At 48.1% G+C, this 21,544-nt stretch overlaps 2 protein-coding genes across 20 annotated transcripts in view; one reads left to right on the plus strand and one right to left on the minus strand.

The window, feature by feature from the left end:
* Window positions 1-1,751: 1,751 nt before the first annotated feature.
* The window catches only part of LOC1272250 (calcium/calmodulin-dependent protein kinase type II alpha chain), a 31,471-nt gene continuing 11,678 nt past the window's right edge, over window positions 1,752-21,544 (plus strand). For 2 of the 19 annotated variants that reach the window (XM_061653487.1, XM_061653472.1), the window contains exon 1: window positions 10,475-10,701. The gene's annotated coding sequence lies outside the window, so the exon portion shown is untranslated. The other 17 variants (XM_061653441.1, XM_311134.5, XM_061653461.1 and 14 more) reach the window with 16 other exon arrangements.
* Window positions 2,064-6,342, minus strand: LOC133391038 (tigger transposable element-derived protein 1-like). Its single transcript, XM_061640918.1, has 2 exons — window positions 4,912-6,342; window positions 2,064-2,144 (listed from the first exon to the last, which is right to left on the minus strand). Exons 1-2 carry the CDS (start codon window positions 6,340-6,342, stop codon window positions 2,064-2,066), a joined length of 1,512 nt encoding a protein of 503 aa, XP_061496902.1.

A 21,544-nucleotide genomic window follows, 5' to 3' on the forward strand; every position in this document is an offset into this window, starting at 1 on the left:
CTGAAACTGCTTGAGCTAAAGTAAATCAATTCACTGCTCGGTTCTGAACAAGGATAATGTATTTAGAAGGTTGATTTTTATCGCTTTTGCTAGGCGACATTGTGGGGGACATCTGTCACTCTCTGCATACAAATTTCATTACCCCGTACCAGCCCTCACCGATTTTTATACAGGAGCCCCCGGAAGAGATATGTCAAGTCGAGAAATGTCATTTTGCTCTGAACAACTTCACCTTGTCATTTATAACACCTTGGTTCTGAAGCTGAAACTGAACAGGCTGATCGTTATAACCCAAGTGCCGCAAATCCACTAAACTACAATTGAAGGGGTCTAAACGGCTCAAGCTTTCAACCTAAAATAAATCAAACCGAGCAACTAGACAAACAGAGACAAATTCACGCCGTGAAGCGGGAAAAATAGCCTAAATCAACATGACCGAAACATTTCACGCCTGAATGTATGTATCCCGCTGTCATCTTGTATGGTACGATGGCATTTAATGAAATGCCAAGTTTTCCACGCGCACTCACATGGTGTGAAAATATTCTCCGTGAATCAGATAGGTTTTGTATCGACCTGCCATTGAATAACCCAAGTGCCACAAATCCACTAAACGACCACTAAACGGGTTGTAAACGACTCAAGCTCTCTGCCTTAACGGAATATAGAAAGCAGTGTAAAAGTATCCTTCGACCTGTCAAAACTGTTTATCAATAAGCGGTAAGAATAAGGAAGAGCGATAAGCCTATCTGTATATTATACCCACTTTGATTTTGTCGTTGCTAAACAGTATGTTTGAAAACAGTCAGTGTTGCCAGGGACAAGCAAGCACATGAATTAACTCTTACCGTTCAAATAAACATATAGCCACAACGTCGTGCACGACAAAAAATATCTCAAAATTTCACTCCGCGTAGATCAAAGTAGCTCATTTGACTCAGTCAACCAACTTGTTTTATGTTTGAAAATACAAAAAAATGAGTTAAAATGTGTTGAAGTCTATTTTTTTGTTTGCGTTTGGCATTAATCTGGCTCGTAAACAAACTTGATCATTCGATTATTTCGGATGAAGCAGAAATGTCGCGCGAGACGAGTAGCTCTCTTTGCAAAATTGAGGTACTTTTTGTCGCGCGCGACGTTGTCGCTCTATGTCTATTTGAACGGTTAATTGGGACCGACAGCGCCGCAATGGCGACCTCTGGAAATGTTCAAAGTTTGCGTGAAAGTCCTTATTAAAAAAAAACTTTTGTTGCCTATTTTTTCTATATGAAGTTTCCCGCACACGAGCTGTCAAACAACGGCGCTGACATCCCCCATCTGACATAAACTATGCATTTTTTTGCATACAAATTACCATACCGTTGCGAAACATTCAAAATCGTTCACCAGATGAATTATCAGCGACCAATCACGGCCAGTTTGTGAGTGGTCACACAAACGAGAAGCGAGATTATTTTCCCAAGCTCTTATCTCAATCGTGTAAAGGCCACTTTACACATACATCGTGGCCCACCTTTTTATGCTAACTTTGGCTGGCAGCTCATAGCCAAGGTGTATGGATATTAGGAGCAAGGTGTGTTTATTAAGGTGGTGAATTGTTAGCGCGTTTTCCGGGCGCCATCATTGAGTATTGTTATGTCAAATCGCATACAATTTTCTATACCCCCCTCTAGCCTTCCCCAATTTTAATACCGGAGCCCCCAGTATTGTTATGTCAAGTCGTGAAATGTCAATTTGCTCTGAAGCACTTCACCTCCTAATATCCATACACCTTGGCCACAGCAGCCAAACTGTCAGCGCGGTATGAAAGCAAAAGTGTGTGTGTGTGTGAGAGAGAAAGAGAGGGAGCATAAAACATATTTTGAATATATGTTGCGTATGTATGTTGTATATGTGCAATAACTTTGGAAAAGGTTAAGGAACGATTGTAACACTGGGCATGCCAATGGCGGGCCTGTTGCTTACTGTTCCAGAAAAATCGGCACCATTTCTCCATACTCGCTAGAGCGTTCGATAGCCAGCCTCCGCCGCATGCAGTCTGCGAAATTCGTTCCGTAAAAAAACTATTCCTGCTTCAGGTAGTTGCTGCAGCTGCTGCAGGAACAGCAAAACGCGACCGTCCAGCGATGTAGGTTGTTCACGATCTGCTGACGGGAAGCATCGCGGAATTGATATCTCTAGTCAAGACCATCCCTCCCCCAGTTAGTGATAAGTGATAAGAGTTGTTAAGTTTTCTAATGTTATCTTAAAGGCGCGTAATCGTATGTGTGTGTTTCGTTGTGTGCGTGCGTGCGTGTGTTGAGAGCTGCTCGAAACGGATGTAAGCATACAATCAACACGGGGCTTTCGGATTCGATGGAACGACGATCGATTGTGAGTAATGTTCAATGCTTAACGTTTATTAACTGATGGACTACAGAGCACTCTCTAGTCAAATTGTGTTTAAAATGTACAATAATTAATCAGCAGAGCATTTATTCATCGATATTCATTGCACACGCATTTCGAACATTTAAACGCGGAGTCAGCTCTGCTGTCGTCATTCCAGACTGGTAGAGATCGCCAACTGAATTTAGTAAACGGCACATGCGAAGAAGGGGATTGCGAGAGTCAAAAGTGGTTCGGGTTTCAGCGACCGCCAGCATTGGCCGACGACGGAGTGTTCTGGCAGGAACGTAGCGGTGTATCCACGAGCAATAGTGGCCAGTCGATGCTTCCATTTAGCATTCTTATGCTGGCATGCTTTACACGTTCGGCGAGGTGCGGTAATCCAAGCAGCAAACACTTGGATCCAATCACTAGTCGAGACGCTGATTCCAATCACGGAGGGCGAAGCGCGTTGCCTTCCCTTGAATGCCTTCCACCCAGATCCGCAACACAGTACACTCTTTCGAGGCTCTGACCGTCAAGCGTATTATTGGACAGCGCTGGAGTACTTGATCAGCTCCATCGAATGTAAATGTGAATCCATGAGAATGTGACGCATTCAGCGATGCAGATGCTCACAGCGTTACGCTTGCATCAGGAAACAAACCCAATCAAGGTGGCTTGTCGAAGATGGTCTACAAGCTCACGCCTTTGACGATAGATTTGGACATCATTTCTGTAAAGTAGGCAATTTCCTTTCGGAAGTACCGTGCATAGGTCATGCATGTAGACAGCGTCCTGATATATAGTGTTTGAGATAAAACTATCCTCGAAACTCGCGGCGAACCGCTCACAAATGTCCAGTGGATAGTATGTACCATTATCCTTGTAACGCTTCTACGATTTTGCTACTTCCGTTCCATGTATTGCCAGTTTTAAATGGACGAATTCTTTAAATGTCAAATGTTAGAAAAACGAATTCATCAGTGGGAAAGGATACCTGGTAAAATTCCACTATTTTAATGCATTTACGATATTCTACAGTCGTTTAACGCTGCTCGAAGTATTCTCATTCTTAACATCTTCTGGATTATTATCATTGTCCAAAAAACTTTCTCTTGATCATGACGCAGAATTCAAGAAATGAATTCACTTGTTCAATTCCTCGTTGAGCTGTTTGACTTGGAGATTGGATTTTTCGTCGTGCGAAAATACTTTTTCTTCGTCTTGATTGTAATAGAACTACCATAGTTCTCTAAAGATGGTATGGATAGGTTCATCGATAAGAATTTCTAACAATTGAAAGCTAAATAAGTTCCCTGCTGAGGCTATATTGGTTTATTGTTGGACCTAGGCATGGGCAAAACGATTCTTTTCACCGAACGCGAACGCGGTTGAAACCAATCATTTAAAAACATTAAACACTCGGCTGTCTGGTCAACACAATCGATCGCAAAACCGACCAAAAACTAGCATGTAAAAAACTAATACGAGCAAAAATGTCTCCTGCATATATTGTACCCCATGCCTTATACACACTTAAGGATTCTATTTAAAAAAAAACTACTTAAATATGGATCAACATGATGAGCGCAATCAATTAAGTTCAGTTCATTCGCGAACAATGACTAATCCGTTTGAACGGGCTCGATCTATTGAATTGTATAGGTATAATTTCCATACCAACAGAACACAGATCGAACACAAATGAGCCAGTTCGAACGCGTTCGATGAATTCAGTTGTGTAGGTACGCTTTACACACCAACAGAACACAGATCGAACACCAGTTCGAACGCGTTCGATGAATTCAGTCGTATAGATACGATTTCCACACCAACAGCACACGTATCGAACACTGCTGGACAAATTCGACAGCGTTCGAGGAATTGAGTTGTATGGGTACGATTTCAACACCAACACGGTACATTTTGATCTCTGACGACCCGTTCGCACGGTGCGAGAAAGAGCGAGAAAGCAATATGATTTTGCACGTTTCATTACCACATTTATGTGTGCCGTCGAACACTGAACGGAACGTTCGAACGCGTTCGGTGTAGTCAGTTTCTTCCAAAAGTCCTGGTCGTTCTTTTTGTTAAGAACCTCGTTCGTTCGTGCACTTTACCGAACTGTTCGAACGGTGCGATTCTCGTTCATTTTACACATGCCTAGTTGGACCTATTGGTCCAAACCAGATTCTGCCAAAGATAGTCTAGAATTGTGTCCGCCATTAAATAAATAAAATGCCGGAAGGTGTTCACGTTCAAACTTATTCTTATTTATTATTTCTTCATGTATGTGCATTATTTTCTTTTCTTTGCAGTACCAGTACTTTTTGATTGCTTTTGTCGTTGTTTTACTATTGCCCGAAAGTGCGCAATAATATCCGACTCGTACGCATCGTTCGCTCGCGCAGCCAACGCCACGTCCGGATGATGTTTGCGTACGTACGGGGCAAGATTATCCCATGCGTTTAGCACCGCCCGAATGTCTTCAATTGACTGGGGGGGAGTGATCTGTGCCGCTGCTGCATCAGCCATTTTTACACTCGCTTCAGCTTTCTGCATTTTCAGCAGCTGCTCGGTTGAGGGATCCGCGTCACCGTGTTCCGCAAGCAGCCCATCGATATCGATGTTTCCAATTTCCAGCCCCAGACAGCTGGCAAGCGTACACAGCTGATCCATCGTTGGTTCCCTGGTGGAGCCGGTATGGGGGATGATCGTCGAACATTGCGTACCGGGTAGGAGCCGCTTCCATCCAGTACTTAACGTTCCCGCCGCAACGGCTGCCCAAGCCTTCCCGATCAGTTTAGCGCACGTCCCGATATGGAAGTGCAGGGCCCAGAATTCGTCCATCGATAGATGCGTGCCATGCGTAACGTCAAGGCAATGCACCAGTAGCTGCTTTAGGTAGTGCTTTTTAAACAGACGGATCACGCGCTGGTCCATTGGGTGTAGCACTGGTGCCGTGTTGGGAGGAAGCACCTGTACCTTAAGGAGCGGCTCGGCTCGAGGAAGGATGTCGGATGCCAGCGTTTCGACGCACCGACCGTATGCACTGTCCACGACGAGTAGCGCCCGGAGGGGAAGTTTGCTTTCCTGCAAATAGCTGGTCACGCTGGGCATGAAGGCACCGCTAATCCATTCGGCAAACATATCGCCCGAAACCAACGCTTGCTTGTCCGCTCTCCACAATACGTCCAGTTGATTCGGCTGGCCGGAATTGGATTGGAATGCACGCGGCGGTCCACTGCTGCTGGTGTGGGAAACGAGCAAAGGTTTGATCTTCAAATCACCACTTGCATTGGCACACAGTAACAGCGTCAGCCGGCCTTGCACCGGCGCGGAAGGTGAGCACTTTTGTTCAGTCGCTTGCTGCACCGTACCGCTGGCACCTTGGTGGCAAAACAGCCCCGTTTCGACGCAATGGAAAATCTGCTGCGGCAGGAACCCTTCCGTGCGCACCAGCTTGTTAAACGCAGCGACGAAATCGTTCGCCGCCCGAGAAGCTTTACCCTGCCGGAAAATGCTGTGCATTCCGGTACGCTCCTTGAAACGCTCGAACCACCCGTTGCTCGCCTTGAACGTTTCGTTTGCTGTGTCGGTCGCTGTGGAAGCCTGTGCTGCTCCGCCCTCCACGATATCGCCGTAGATACGCTTCGCCTTCTCACAGATGGTGTTCTGCGTTAACTCCCCGCCTTGTCGCTGCTGTCCATCGATCCAAATCAGCAGCAATCGTTCGACGTCGTCGATCAGTTTCGAGCGCGAGTGTCGCGATACTCCCTTCGACACGGTGCTGGCCTTCAGCTGCTCTCTGTTCTTAAGAATGCAGCAAATCGTTGACGTGTTGCGATTGTACTCGCGCGCTAGCTCGACCACGCTTACGCCTCTCTCTCGCTTTTCGATAATCTCCTTTTTAACTTCGATGGGTATTTTAATCCGCTTGAACTTGGTGGCTTGGGTAGTTTTCTTCGCCATGTTTTTGCTGTTGTTGTTGTCACAATAACACTCGACGAAAACACAGACGGTGTTAACAGCACGAAGGAAAGTACTCGAATGCTGGAACGCGTAGCAGCACGTATGTAACCCCCTGATTGCTTGTTACGAGTTTTTGGCATCGGGAAAGGCTACAACACAAAAAGAGAGAAAATATATCCCTATTCTCAAATGCTCGCTATGCGAGCCTTTGCTCGTTGAAAGAGGAGAGAGGTTGGTTTGAAGTGAAGTTTATGCCGCGCTCTAGCAGCAATCGAACACGACATCCGACAAGAACAAACCCATATACAGGCGTCCCCCGAGTTACGACCACCTCGAGTTACGACGATTCGCAGATACGACGATTTTGATTTTGACACTTAAAAGTTGTCATTGACCAGAAATTGATGTATTTTTTTGAATTTCTGGGCTGATAACCGTTATACACATATTTCCAAAGATTCCACAACTACCCTATCGTGAATATCTATATTGTGTACGGCTTTTAAAATAAAATTATTACATTACCGAACATTATTTTAAATAAAATACACGATATCATAGATTCCAACTCTTCGACTTCGGGTATAAACTTCATATTCATAGATATTCGGAGCCGGTCTCGTAGTACAGTCGTCAACTCGTACGACTTAACAACATGCCCGTCATGGGTTCAAGCCCCAAATAGACTGTGCCGCCATACGTAAGACTGACTATCCTGCTATGGGGGGAAATCAATTAGTCACTGAAAGCCAAGCTCACAAGAGGGTACAGGCAGGCCTTGACCGACATCGGTTGTTGAGCCAAAGAAAGAAGAAGAAGAATTCATAGATATTCGACATACGACTTATTCGACTTACGCCTTGCTTTGGGACATTTTTTCGGTCCCAAATACAGTCGTATCTCGGGGGACACCTGTAATCATATGGAGGTGCACTGTCAGACACAAACAAACAAACAAGACAAACATCGAAACAAACATCAAACATTCCTATAAGCTATATCGCCAGCGTTAGAATACTAAACATTAGTGAATCATTGGCAATTTCTGTGCATGAATTTTAGCTCTTGAACTTCGCTGTTTGTTCACATCAATACCAATTAGTGAATTAGCCATCCACACAAGACTCAAGAGGAAGTGAAAGGGTAAAGGGCAGGCTCACTGTAACAATCTCATAATAGGATTTAAGTGCCAAAGACCTTTAATGCTCGATTGTAAAGGGCGTTACTTCGTCTGAAATCTTCCTTCGTCGGATTGGAGTTAAAATGAACCTAGAAAACCACACGGCTAGCCCCTTTTATGTTTGAAAGGAAAAATAAGCAAGGCAATTGAACAATTCAGAAGACATAGAAAGGCTACTTTGTCGTCGAAAAATTCTTCCACAGCCACAGCAGCGGTCAATGGCAGTGCTTATTACCCGGTCTCCTTAACCCATGGCGATCTTTGTGGCCGTATATGGAGTTTTTCTGCGTACAGTATTTTTAGTTACAATATCTTAACTAATTAACTTTGTCCGAGAATTACTGTTATATTCATCCATATTCTCAACCGATCTGTGTCTTAATTTTGCTATTACTTAGCCTACTTTCCCCGTCAACGATGTACCTGTAGCCCTGTAATGCAGCACAGCGCCATCTACTGTAACACGCGCCAACACTACGAAGGAAGCGTTTCGTGCAGACACTTGGCTTCTTAAGACACTTGCGTGTGTACTAAGCGCAAACCCGTCGCCGATCCGATTAGGCAAACGGTGTGACAACCCATTCCGAAGGTAGTTGGATTTAGCTTTGCTGCTGCCGGTGTGCTCATCGGCGGCGATGGAAGTGGCATTTAAATGTCGCTGTTGCACGAATCTTCGATTGTATCCCGATGCCTCCGAGGACCTTTGATTGGTATTAAGCGTAACACCAGGAGCAATCGTTCTGAGAAAGTTTCATGCACTCAACATTTTCTCGTATGGCCGGGAATTCTTTTACTTTCCATGAATGCAACGAGTGGTCTTCTTTCCGCGTTATGCTTGTAACGCACGCGCACGCTCGAAATTCCGTCGGAAATGCACTCGAATTTCGAACCCTGCCCGCCAGTGGGACGTGAAAAGGGTTGTTTTTTTTTCTCGTGGGCAAATGGCAGAGCAGAGCATTACCGGGCCCAGCACCGCATGTCCCGCCCCGAAGTGTGCCGTTTGAAAATCTCAAATGTTGGTCAATTTCTTTATATTTCAGTAGCGCTCGAGAAGGGAAGGTGCCCCACGAATGTTATCATTTTAGCTGAGTTTTTTTTGTTCTGGTTGTGTAGGAAATATTCAACTAAGAGAGGGAAAATCGAATGGAAGAGAGCGTTAGGAGAGAGAGACACATAAGGAGCGAGAGAAATATAGAGGGATAGTCCGCAAAAAAAAACCTCCATCCAAATAGTATATTTTTGTCCCAGTTGGGAGACTACGGATCTCTGAACTGTTTGCCCGTCCACGCGCCATCTTTTTCTGGCGCGCGGTGTCATTATTAGCAGCAGAAAAAAGGTCAGCATTACATGCAAACGCAAATTGCTCAACAAAGCGAAGTTTGAAAAGAGGGTGCAATATAGAGACAGGGATGGTGGGGCTATTTGGACTTGCGCCTTGTATGCGCCTGGTGTAAGATTGGAGAGGGATTTGAGCAAAGACGAAGACAAAAAAAAACCTTTCTAATCGAAGCGCCATCGACGGACGGTCACAACAAAGGCGAAAAACAAACAATCGCCCCCAACAGGGGGTGGGTTTATATGAGGAGGGTGTTTAGGAGGGCCAAACGTCGGCTGTTGCCAGCCGCGCACAAAGGTCTGCCCAGAGGTGGCGAAATGTTTCATCGGAAAAATAATGATTGAAATCAATGCCCGCCGTGTGTACGCATCCTCCCTTTAATCTATCATTCTATACCCCGCAACCCCTGCACACACACATACACACACACACACACACACACACACACACACACACACATACCCATCATCAAATTGTATTCTCCCTCTTCCCTCGTCGTTCATTTGTTCACTAATTCACGTTATTAGAGCCAGTTGAGTTTTCCCATTCGTCGGAGGGTGAGCGAGCGAGCGAGAGAACGCGAGAATAGATTATGCGGTGCGGAAAATGCACTGCAAAGATATTATCGCGAGAGGTTTTTCCCACTACGTTCTGTTCACATCTAGAGAGAGAGATAGAGAGAGATAAAGAGCTGTAGTAAAGGAAAATGAAGCGCTGGACGAAGGGAATCCTCAAAAGAATCAGAGATAGAGAGAAAGAGGAACAGAGAGTGAGAATGAGCTTAAAGGACCATTTGGAGGGGGGTGTTGGTAAGGGGGGTGTTGGTAAGGGTTGGCTATGGGTCCCATTATCGGGCCCCACACAGGGTGTACCAGTTTTTCCACACAGATGTCGCTCTTCTTTTCTCTCGCTCTCTCTCTCTCTCTCTCTCTCTCTCTCTCTCTCTCTCTCTCTCTCTCTTTTACACTCTCGCCCGAGAGCGGAAGTTCACCTGGGGTGTGTTTCGCGCTCCACATTGAATCTCTCGTGCCACGCTTACTCTCTCTCTCTCTCTCTCCCTGTCGTGGAGAAGTGGGGAAAACTGACGAGAGTCGTGAGTTCTGGGTCGCGGAAAAACTCGATCTCCGCTTTTCGCCTCTCTCTCTCTCTCTCTTTCTCTCTCTTTCTCTCTCTGTGGGAAACGGAATGGCCGTTCCCCGAGACAATAGAAAGGAGAGCCGGTGGCCGGTGTTGGCCAAACGTGCGAGCGGGACAGCTGCCTCCGTGCCTGGGAAAGCGTGGCGATGGAGCGTGGTAGCGCGGCGCACGTCCGTTCGAGCTCGGCTCGGGCTGCCTCATATCAGATATACTCTCGGTCGGTTGGTCGGGCGATAGTTTCCTACGTGTGTGTGTTTGTGCGCGCTTGTCCGTGAACGCAGGAGGAATCAATCGCACGGCGGCAACCCGTACCCGTACACGCGAAAAACCCAACTGGCGTTGTTTAGTGTTATCGGTAGCTGGGACGGCAAAAACCACCAAGCGGGCACCAGTCAGCAAACAGCAAACCGAGCAACAAACGCACCCAGCAGCAGCAACAGCAGTCAACAGTCAACTTGTGTGTTTGCGCGTGTATGTGATTACCTCTTTTTTTCCTGCCACTTCTTCCTGCGGTCGGGCCCCAGCACACGAAAGTAACGCGGAAAGCACCAGGACGCACCCGCCACGGGCTGTGTCAACCCGTCCGCCCACACCTTCCCCTTCCGTGCCCCACAGGTGTTCTCCAGGATCCCGCCGCCCCCGAACAGGCTTGCCTGCAGCGAAAGGGTCCTGCGAAAGAAGTGTTTCGGTTTTCCACCGAGGAAAGGTGCGTTTCGTGTGCGTGTGCGATTTTATTGTTCTTCGGAGTGGGTTTGGAGGGAGTGTGGAATGCGAGGGGTGGAAGATTGAAAGAGGTCAATAGAGGAAAGTTGTTTTATTTTGTGTGTGCCTCATATCTTTATTCTTACTGTGTGTGTGTGTGTGTGTGTGTACGTGTGTGTGTCGGGAGGGGGGGGGGGGGCGTTATATGGTGCCAACTCCCAGGACTGTTTTGTGGATGTCATCTTCTCAAGGCTTTAGCGAAAAACGTACCCTTCTCCCTCTCTCTCTTTCTCTCTCTCTCTCTCTCTCTCTCTTTCTCTCTTTATCTCACTCTGTCTTTGTCTCTCTCTCGAACACACACACACGTGCACACGTACGCATGCACGCATGCAAGTAAAAAACGCAGTATTGGCTGGGCACGAAGGAAGCGGCGCGTGTGCATGTATCCTTCGTTGTACAGGGTTTTCCAGGAGTTCTCATAGCTGTGAGAGACTTTATTGATTCTTTCTCAAGTGAGATGAACTGTAGTGTGAAATGTAATGTGAATTGAACTCTATTCCACGCTTGTTGGACAAATCCAATAGGAATTTCCAAGTAGCCTGTCCAACTAGGATGCCATAGAGTCCAGTTTCCACCATATGAAGTTCACTTCCCATAGGAAAGAGTCAAGGAAGGGTCCCACAACTATGAAAACCCCTGGAAACCCCTATATTGCATGTGCAATGAGGGCTGAGTGAGAGAGACGGATGGAAGGGGGGGAAGAGGAGAGAGAGTGTCTCTGTTACGAGCTATGGCTGGCAGACATACAGAGACACACACACCGAGCGAGCTTTGTCCTTGTCTCCTTTTGGCCGTGTTCCAGTTACACACACACACACACAAACATACAGACAGATGAAATGTAAAATTTCTACTCCAAAAAGGAAGAGATCCTCACGATTGTTCTTCCACACAGTTCTGAAATCTATAAAGTATGACCCTCGATAATAACGCTACTCACACACACTTTAGCACACACACACACATACACAACCGAGGGTAACAATGATCGATAGTGGTGGAGCTACCCTGTCCTTTTCTATCCTTTGCCCTGTCCTCTGCTTGTGATGTGTGCGTGTGTGTGTGTGTGTGCATGTGTGTGTGTGTGTGTGCATGTGTGTGTGTGTGTGTGTGTGTGTGTGTGGGGACAGCTCCATCCCTTTGTCCAGCTTTTCACTCGCCAGTGTCGATTGTAATCCCCTTTATCAAGGGGTTTTGTGGCGTTATCTCCGATAGTGGCCGATGTGTCGGCGAAAAGGAGGTTAGTTTGGGAGGCAACCCCACAGCGGAGGAGTGGGGGTAAACCCTACGGCAAAGAGGCGGAGAAGGCTCTCTGTGCGGTTGTTACAGTTTGAAGAATTGCGGGAAAGCATAAGTTCACGCAGCAATCAAGCGAAAGCATATGATAGAGGGGAGAGGGGGGGGGGGGGTTTGTAAGGAGATTCTCCCACCGTTCAAGGGACACACACACACACACGCACATCCTTGAAGTGGAAAAACACATGCAAAGAAAACCTTACCGTCGATGTTAGTGTCCCGAACTGCTGAAGTTATGGGGGATGGGAAGAGGGGGAGGTTAGATTTTTTTTGGAGTTCCCGGAGATTTTCCCTGAGGGCGCGTATTAGCGGCGAGCGCGTGTCTACACACATTTTGCTCTCTTTATGTCCTCTCTCTCTCTCTCTCTCCCTCTCGCTCCCTCTCTCTTTCTCTTTCTTTCTTTTTATACACTCTCTTTTTCTCTCTTTCCCTCTCTTTCGCGAGAGGGCCAACGAGAGTTTTCCACGAGAGAGAGAGAGAGAGAGGGAGAGAGAGAGAGAGAGAGAGAGAGAGAGAGAGAGAGAGAGTTAAGAGCTATCGCTGGGTGCGTAAGTGAGTGAGTGTGGCTCTGTGCGGGGAGACCACTCGAGAGAACGACGCGTCCGACGGGGGTACTCCGGTGCTCTCAGAACCGTCTTGAAGTCATTGCAGTTTCGCTTGCACAGAACGCAGCACACCGCGCTTAGTGGTTTTTCGAAAACGGTTGACACAACCAACCAACCCGCCCAAAGTCGCGAGGGTCGCTCAGTAAAAATAGCCCACCCAACGCACCCAACCTGTTCCCCGCCCCGCCCCCCGAATCAACAGCAACAGCGGTCACAAAATCCCGGGCTAATAACTGCAAAACTCACCACACGAATTCGCGTTTTCGGCATTTTCACAGCAGTGTGTGTGTGTGTGTGTCTGAGCGTTCGTGTGAGTGTGCGAGTGTGTGTGCGCGCGCGCGCGCGCCTGTCTGTGTGTGTGTGCCGGATCCTTTTGGCGTGCGTCGTGTGGGTCGATCCACCAGCGGCGCCCCCTGTAGGGTTCGCCGCCTGCTCTCGGATTGCTGCTATACGTGCGCGCGCTCGCGTGGGGCTACCCAACCAGTGGTGTCCAGGGGCAGTGCCTAAAGCAGCAGCCGCCAAGACAGCCGACACACCTTCCCCCACCCCCTACACCCGCTCATCCATCAACCTGATGCTGCCGCCGTACCGTGCGTGCGTGCGTGCGCCTGTCATCCGCCTGTCAATGGCCGCAAACAATTCGCGGTCGACGACCACCTGGTGAGCTGCGCGCGTGCAGAAAAAGGGAGTGGTGCAGCTGCGGCGCCGTTCGTTGTCGGGAAGCGGCACGGAAAATCACGAATGTGCTAACAAAACAAGGCGAAACAGGAAGAAAACCCGTAAGTAGCCCTTGACTGTCCCGACCCGCCAGGACTGACTACTGTTCCTTACCATCGCGGTCTCGACTCCTTGTTCCAAAACTTTTTCCTTTTCTTCGCACACATACACACACAAACGCGTGCGCGTGCCTTCCTGGGGAGTCCCGCTTTGCTGCGTTTATGTGTGTGTGTGAGAGTGTGTGTGCATAAAATTTGGTCCTTGCAACAGCGGGCAGCGACACCGGACCGTGCTCTGCTGCACCAGTTTTGACTGTGCGCGTTATAAATATCCAACAATATTCTTCGCCATACCTACCTACCTTCCCACCCCTCTACCACGCTATCGTTGAGGAGCTGCCCCTCCCCCCTCCCCCCCCCCCACCGATCGGTTCCCTGCTAACGTTCGAAATATGGCTATTTATACAGTGAAACTGCGTGCATAAATGCGCGACCGAACAGCCCCACCCCCCACCCCCTCCCAGGTGCACAGGGACGTTCCGAGATGTGTGCGTGTGTGTGCGTGTGTGCCGAATAGAGGTAGTAGCACTGCAGCATGCAAAGCAGCAACACGAAAGCGTGAACAACATCTGTGTTGTCTGAGGAGACACACCAGCAAACGTACAGGGTGATGCAGTGGGACGGGAGGGATCGCCAGGGGTCGTTCAGAGAGTTCCGGAATGTCCAGCCAGCCCCCCGTGGCCCAATGCGCGCTATCTCTCTCTCTCTCTCTCTCTCTCTCTCTCTCTCTCTCTCTTTCTCTCTCTCTCTCTCACACACACACACACACCCCCAATGGGCAATTTGTACTATCAAATGCGGGGTAGGGGGCTTTTTGCAGCGATTTCAGACTGTGGAAGCGATTTTTACTGCTTTGGTTGTTGTTGTTGTTGTTGTTGCCTGGGACAATGGTAATCCCTCAGATAGCACAAAAAGAGAGAGACAGAGAGAGAGAGAGAAAGAGAGATAAAGACAGAGAAAGATGAGTGGCAAGGGAAAGGGGAAGATGGAGGCGCAGACCCTAATTACGAACCTAATTTCTGGCCCACAAAAAGAAAAGAAACGACGCCCCGTGTGCTTTATTTTTGTACGTATGGCACAGAACGAACAGAACAACCCTCCCAAGCTACCCCCCAAACACCCCTCTCGATTCGTCGAGTCGCAGCTCGCCTTCCTACATCCCCTCGCGGACGTGTGTGTGTGTGTGTGTGTGCGGTGTCCCGCGTATTACGGGGCAGTGCGCATCTTCCACGGGCATGCGCAACCGGAACCTTTGCAGCAGGCACGTCCCCGTCGCCTAGGTGAAAATCCGCCACCACCCCACAATCTCTCCGCGTGTCCGTTCTCCACTGCACTCTCGCTGTGTGTGTGTGTGTGTGTTTTTTTTTCGCTTTCAACATTACGCCCGTCCCCGTGCGTGTACGCGTTTTCCGTTGAACTAGTCTTTTTTTTCTTCTTTTATTACCAAACCGATAAACTCCGGTCGGAGGAGATCCCAATGTCGTCGCTCTCGAATGTCTCGTCGCTGGCACTGCGTTTCTCTGTGTCGAAAGGGGGTGTGGGAGGTAGCGCCGAGATGTCCTAAAAACCCGCCTTGTCATCTTCAACTGGCTGCGCTTTTCTTTTGCTTTTAACAATTGGCCCAAACACCTCCTCCCGCAGTCAAACTGCGGAGTGTGCACGCTCCCTTCATCGTCTCTCCCGGACAAGAGGGCCGCCGCGCCTATAAACACACATTCGTATTACTTTCGCACACCAATACCAGTGTGGTTTTCGAACTTCAAGTACGCAGCTCTTTTGCACAGAGCGCGCCCCCTGCCCCACCGACATGGTGCATCGCAGGATTTGGGATTGCCACCGCGAGTCCTCCTCCGTCTTCTTGTTGAGCATACACACACACACACACATGCGCGCAAACACACATACAGATAGGGTCCAGGTAGTGCGCTACGAAACCCACCAAAAGCTATTGCAGTGCCCGTGGTCGATCGCCTGAGAACAGAGATGTCAAACTTGGGATCCTTCGGGGTGTCTTTCAGTGCGGGCTTCAATCCTCTGCGCAACCAATTAGTTTATTTTATATCGCCAAGTGTTTGAAAAGTTCGCAAGTCGATGCTCAGTTAGGTTGTATCACGAAAAAACCACCATTATCAAGCATCATCGCATCTCGCAAGTAAATAACTATATACTACATGTTCAAATTAGTTTGACAGCGTTGTCCCAGGAAGGAAGATCCTGCCTGCATTCAACGCTCCCCACCGTTCAGTTTAGCGCAGAGGCGGGTTGTTGTTGCTGGATACTTTCAACTTTTAGCCTTGTCCTTTTAACAAACACTCCATCCTCTATTTAGTTTCCAGTGTTACATTTATTCCTAGCTAGAACTGTAGTCTCACACTCGCACTGACGCTTTCCACCCGTTGGTCATGGCAGGTGCATGAGCTGAAGCTCCACAACACAAAAGGTGTAGCAAAATGTCCGATGTATACCGACTCGCATGACTGTTTGCATGTGTCTACTGTGCTGGGCTAGCTTGACTTGTTGGTGTAATTGGGGTATGTCTTCTGTCGTATTTGGGGAAACGGTTTACACCCGCAAACTGTCGTATTCCAGCATTCCAGGCCCGGATATCTTGCCGGATGTACCCAGTAGTCGTGCTAACACAACCATCAAAAGCACCAGATCACATGCCAATGCAGTGCAACGAAATTAAAGACAAAAAACAAAAACCAAACGAGAGCATCATTTCAAGCATCAATCATCGATGTGCAGTAGGAACGTTGCAGACCCAGTGGTAGAGCCGGTCGTCGGTTGGAAAATGTGCTCAGGAAGACATTACAGCGTTAGTCGCGGTTGAAGGATTCATCTGAAGCAGCTTCGTGCCATTGTTACTATCCGCTCGCTAAGTGTTTCCTCGACCACATTCACATACCGCTGTATTAGCCTCCCCCCCCCCTCCCTCCTCACTTCTGTAAGTGTCACTGTCACAAAACGAGAGTGGTAATGGTGCTTCTTTTTTTGTTTTTTTTTTTGCGCAAAAAAGAGCATAAAAGTAGTACATCGTCCGACGGAACCACTTGCGCGGGTGTGTACGTCCTCTAACCCCTTTTGGTGCTGAGATGAGGAGGGGGAAGGGGAATCCATCGTATCGCGGGCACAACCACTAATCGCACCCGTTGTGCAATGGAAGCCCTACCGTCATAAGAGGGCAGGGTAGGGCGAGTAATGTGCCGTAACTACTTATATATTACTAGCTGGCCCGACAAACTGAATCATTCAAAAAAAAAAAGTAAAATATTCCATTATTGCTTTGTTACTTGGGATTGTTGTATCGTGCCCGTATCCCCTCAGGATCCGATCATCGAGTGTAAACCGCCAGGCACCTCACACCAAGTGTCAAAGTGCCGTATACAACACAACAACAATCCTGCTCTTTGTATGGGAGTTAGAAAATCATTACAGCAATTATCCGCAGTACGCGATTCCTCTAAATTTGACAGCTCCATTTGTTTTTTGCAAATATTTTAATTTTTTGAAATATTTTATGCTCTTTTTGAATTTCCTTAGTGTTCTTAATGCATTTTGCATTAAATTTGTGCAAAAGATACCTATTTTATAACAAAAAACTTTAATGCAAAACTCTGTGGCGATATTTTTCAACCCTCGAACTGGTCGTGTAAACTATTTTTCCATACAAATCCGCTATACGCGAAAACTCGAGATACGCTATTGCGCTCGGTCCCGTACGATAGCGTATATCGGATAATGACTGTATATAGATACCCCAGACGCGCGAGCATTCGAATTGCGGGCGCCCGGTGTCCTGGTGTGGCACTACATTGGCCCCGGGTACTTAACGGCAAAGTGTATGTGTGTGTGTGTGAGTGGAGAGGCCCTCGCTCAGGCTTTCAGGTCGTCGTGTCGTCATGTACCTTCTTCTGCTCCTCGGGCTGGTGGTGTGTATCGCATCTAGTGCCTTATTTTACGCGCAGTTTCGACGGAAGCAACCATCGTTGGTCTGGTGGTTTGTGCGAGGCAAAAGACCTTCGGGACAAAAAGCCAGTCGACCCGAAGCGTGCTGAGTGTGTGCTTCAATCGATATATGGTGGGGTGGGGGAGGAGGTTGGAGAAAAGCGAGTCCCCCCATGTCAAGTCAACGACGAGTACCAGTGGATCCTTTCGAGGGGTTTTCGGTTTTGATGGCCCATAATGCACTTTAGTATATGTTCGTGTTGTTGTACGTGTGTGTGTGTATGTGTGCGCTCGAGAAAAGGCTGTAAAAGCTGCTACGGATAACCTTCGAAGAGCAAACGCCGTACACACAGAGACAGCAGGGGTACCGCATAGAGCGATATAGCGAAGGTACAAGGCGCTACCCCGGGAAGCTCCAGAGTGGTTTAATCTAAAATGATGATTGTATAATTAATGATGCATGCGGTTAGAAGAAGGTAAGCCAATCAGAAGAGGGGCGAACCGTGTGCGCATATAGAGCTAGTTTCGTTACTACTTGGCTCTGTTTTTCTGCACTTGGTTGGTCCGAAATGTCATGCCAATTTCGTTACTTATGCATGGCGGTCTAGTAGGAGATCGATGAAAAGGGCGAAAAAGGACGAAGCAACTTCGCTTTGAAAGTTTATTTTCTGTGTATATATATATGTGTGTGTTTGTGTGTGTCGACTTTCGGGACACACCTCCAAGAGAGATTGGCGCTTGCTTGGGGAGAAGTCGGCGAGTCGATCAGTCGAATTTTGGGTCAAAACCACCCACCACATTATAAATACTCATCCACTTATCTGTGAGTTTCGCTGAAGGTATTTGATACACAACAGATAGATGAAGCAGCACAATAGCTGGAAATGAAGCCAATGCTAAACGTACCAATTGGATCCATTTTCCATGAAGAGTGTGTCGGACAGGTCGGACATATCTGACGAGCGGCGTGTTCCGTGCCTCCCCCTACATTCCTGACAAGAAATTGGGTGTAATGCTATATTCGCTCTCTTGTGCTTCATGTAAATCTCTCTCGCTCGCTCGCTCTTCTTCTCTCGTTCTCTCTCTCTCTTGCTCTCTCTCTCTCTTATACACACACACACACACTTTTTCTCTGCTCTTCCGATGAACAAAGATGCAGGAGAAGATTTACAGAAAAAGACACCTGTGTGATTTGCGTCGCGCGTTTTCCGGGCAAATAGAGCAGCGCCATTCTCGAGCACACGGTCACGGCGGTACGATTAGCGGGGCCCTAGCAGCAGTTGTGCAATCGACGCTCTGCCGGGTGACTGGGGATTGCTTGGCTGCAGGCCGACTCGCTGAGCTAGGCCTATCGTTCCAGCGCCTATTGTTGTAAGTAATCGAAAATCGCCCGGTCACGGAACACTGGGGCCATTTTTCAATTTCCGCCCAAGTGTCCGGTCCGGGGACTCCGTTGTAGCTTTCGCTGACAAAAGGACTCAGGGATGGGGGGGGGGGGGGGGGGGATATGCAGTGAAGTGGAGATATTTTGTATCCCATGTACCAAAAGTGCCAGAAATACATCTGCCCGCAAAGAGGATGGTGACGGGCGCCTGGAGCACTTATAGCCTCGGTATGGATGGACGCCACCAAAGCATGGAGAAGCGTATCGTTATTTCCTTAGTTATAACTTCAGCAGGTTTTCAAGTCGTGTGTTCGATGCTTCTGATTTTGAAAGTTCGGGAGCAGTACTAGTGCGTGGAAGGGATGGGCAGTGTGGCTTTAGGAGACCGAAACAAAGAAGGGATGCTCCCAAAAGTTTGTCGGTCGAGCAAATTTGCATGATACACTATATAGATGTGTGTGTGTGTGTGTGTGTGTGTGTGTGTGTGTGTGTGCGTGTGTGTATGTGTGTGTATGTGTTTGTATATATATATATATATATATATATATATGTGTGTGTGTGTGTGTGTGTGTGTGTGTGTGTGTGTGTGTGTGTGTGTGTGTGTGTGTGTGTGTGTGTGTGTGTGGATCTGCAAAGCTGAAACAAAACCATTCGAGAGCGAGAGACAGGTGCAGGCACAGAAAATCGATCCGAATCCGGAAAAAAGGTACTACGACCACACATATCCGTCGGGCCACAGAGACGTCGTCGGGGTGCGTGCCGGATATCCATACGAGCCCGAAGTAACATTCGAGCACCGCGACAACACGCTCTAATGGTGGTGGCGCCATCGCACAGCAGTACCTCACCGTTTCCGCATTTTTTTTTTGCGATTCTAATCTTCGGAATCGATCATGGACAAATTTCGATCCAATTGTAAATGGTGCCGCGCTTCTCGCTTATGTGACATGCTTTACTTCGCGTGGAAGATCTCTTGTTAAAAAAAAAAACAATGTAACTACCTTGGGAATTTCGGGGATCTCCGTCACCGGGTATCAGGTGACTGCTGCTGTTGCTGGTGAATGTACCCGGGGAACACATAGAGAGTAGGTATCTACGCTCGAAAATATATAGCCCCAATGTTGATGATGATGATGATGATAATGATGAATGATGATTTGATTATCAGTAACTGGTTATCCCTTTGAATCTATTGTTACATCTCAGCAGTTCGATCGTCTCCATCTCTCGCTCTCTCTCTCTCTCCCTCTCCCTCTCTTTCCCTCTCTCTCTCTCTCTCTCTCTCTCTCTCTCTCTCTCTCTCTGTCTATCTCTCTCTATTTCTCGCGTGCATATTAACGGACATGGCTGAAGAATATGGATATCTGCGATCGAAGAAGGTGTAATCCCCGTGTGTTGCAGTACCAACTTCCCATGCAGGGGAGGAGATCTGTGTAGTAGGGACACAGCACGAAGCGTACAATACGCATGAGCAATACAGTTGTACAAGTACGAGGGTTAGTTGCTTGGGTACGCGTAGATAGCTATATACGTGTGTGCAAGTGGTGCCCTTTTTTGGTGTGTGTGTGTGTGTGTGAGAGAGTTTTGTGTGTATGGTTCCACTCAAAATACCAACCGAAAAAAAAAAAAACGTTCCTAGGAGCTTGAGTTTTTCAAACGCTCGCGCTCTCGCTCTCTATCCTCCCAGCAGCTCAATACGCGGTTCTCCTTTCGGGCGAACTGGTCGGTTGCTGTGTGTGTTGCCTGTCTCGGTGTGTTCTGTCGGGCAGTTTGATGCTAGAAAGGTTTGTGTGTCGGCCTGAGCAAAAGTATAAAAATACATCCAGAGTGCGCTTCTCCGCTAAATTTACGGTGTCAAAATCGGGTTGCAAAGAAGAACCGTGTTTGTTGCTTTCCGTGCGCTGCTTCTTCTTTCGCTTCCCCTTTTTCTCCCAGGCCAACCACCGATTGCTGTTGTGTGGTGTATTCTGTGGTCGTCCTCGTCGTTGGGAAAATGAGGGGTTTTCCTCGCACGCGCTCCCACACGATACTTCCCGTTGTTGTAACCACCGTTCGCATATTTATGGCTTGTGCTCACGACTCAACAACACTCTCTCACCCTTCCACGCAGCCGCATCACTGCGCACAGAAAGATTACCCATCAACAAAACCCTCAGATTGCGCTGCTCAGGCCTCGATGGGCCTCGACTCTCGGCTGGTGTGAATGTGTTACTGTGTGTGTGTGTGTGTAGACTGGCCGTGTTTGTGACACAACTGTCAATGTGCTCCGCGCGTCACCTTCGCTGACACATCCTTTACTCTAGCGCCTGCTATCCATCTCTTGGTGTATGGCTGGGTTTTCCCTGTAGTGTACGAAAATCATCTCATTCTTCTCTCTCGCTCGCTCCGCTCCGCTCTTTCGCTTTGTTGCGCCGTGCTTGCGTGTCTGCATCGGATTGGTATTGATTGATTGCCGAACATCGCTGATTGCCCATCGACGACCGTCGGCATTTGTTTTTGTACCGAGCAGCTCCCGCTCTGTTGCCGCCACCACCACCTGTCGCTCGTGCACGCGAATGTCAGGTAATCGAATTTCGTATCCCGCAAAGCACAGGATCCGGAGGCACACGCGCGCTCCCCCAGGTGTAGGTGTGTATTGCTGCTGCTGTGCGAGTGGGTGTATTGGTATTGGGTGAATAATTTAATAAAGCGAAACCACCGACTACCCTACCGCAGGTGGTTCGCCATTGATCGTCCACTGCTGCGATGGAAGAAACGGACATATAGATTTACTGCTA

This window comes from Anopheles gambiae, chromosome X (genome assembly GCF_943734735.2).
Source record: "Anopheles gambiae chromosome X, idAnoGambNW_F1_1, whole genome shotgun sequence".
Classification (NCBI taxonomy): Eukaryota; Metazoa; Arthropoda; class Insecta; order Diptera; family Culicidae; genus Anopheles; species Anopheles gambiae.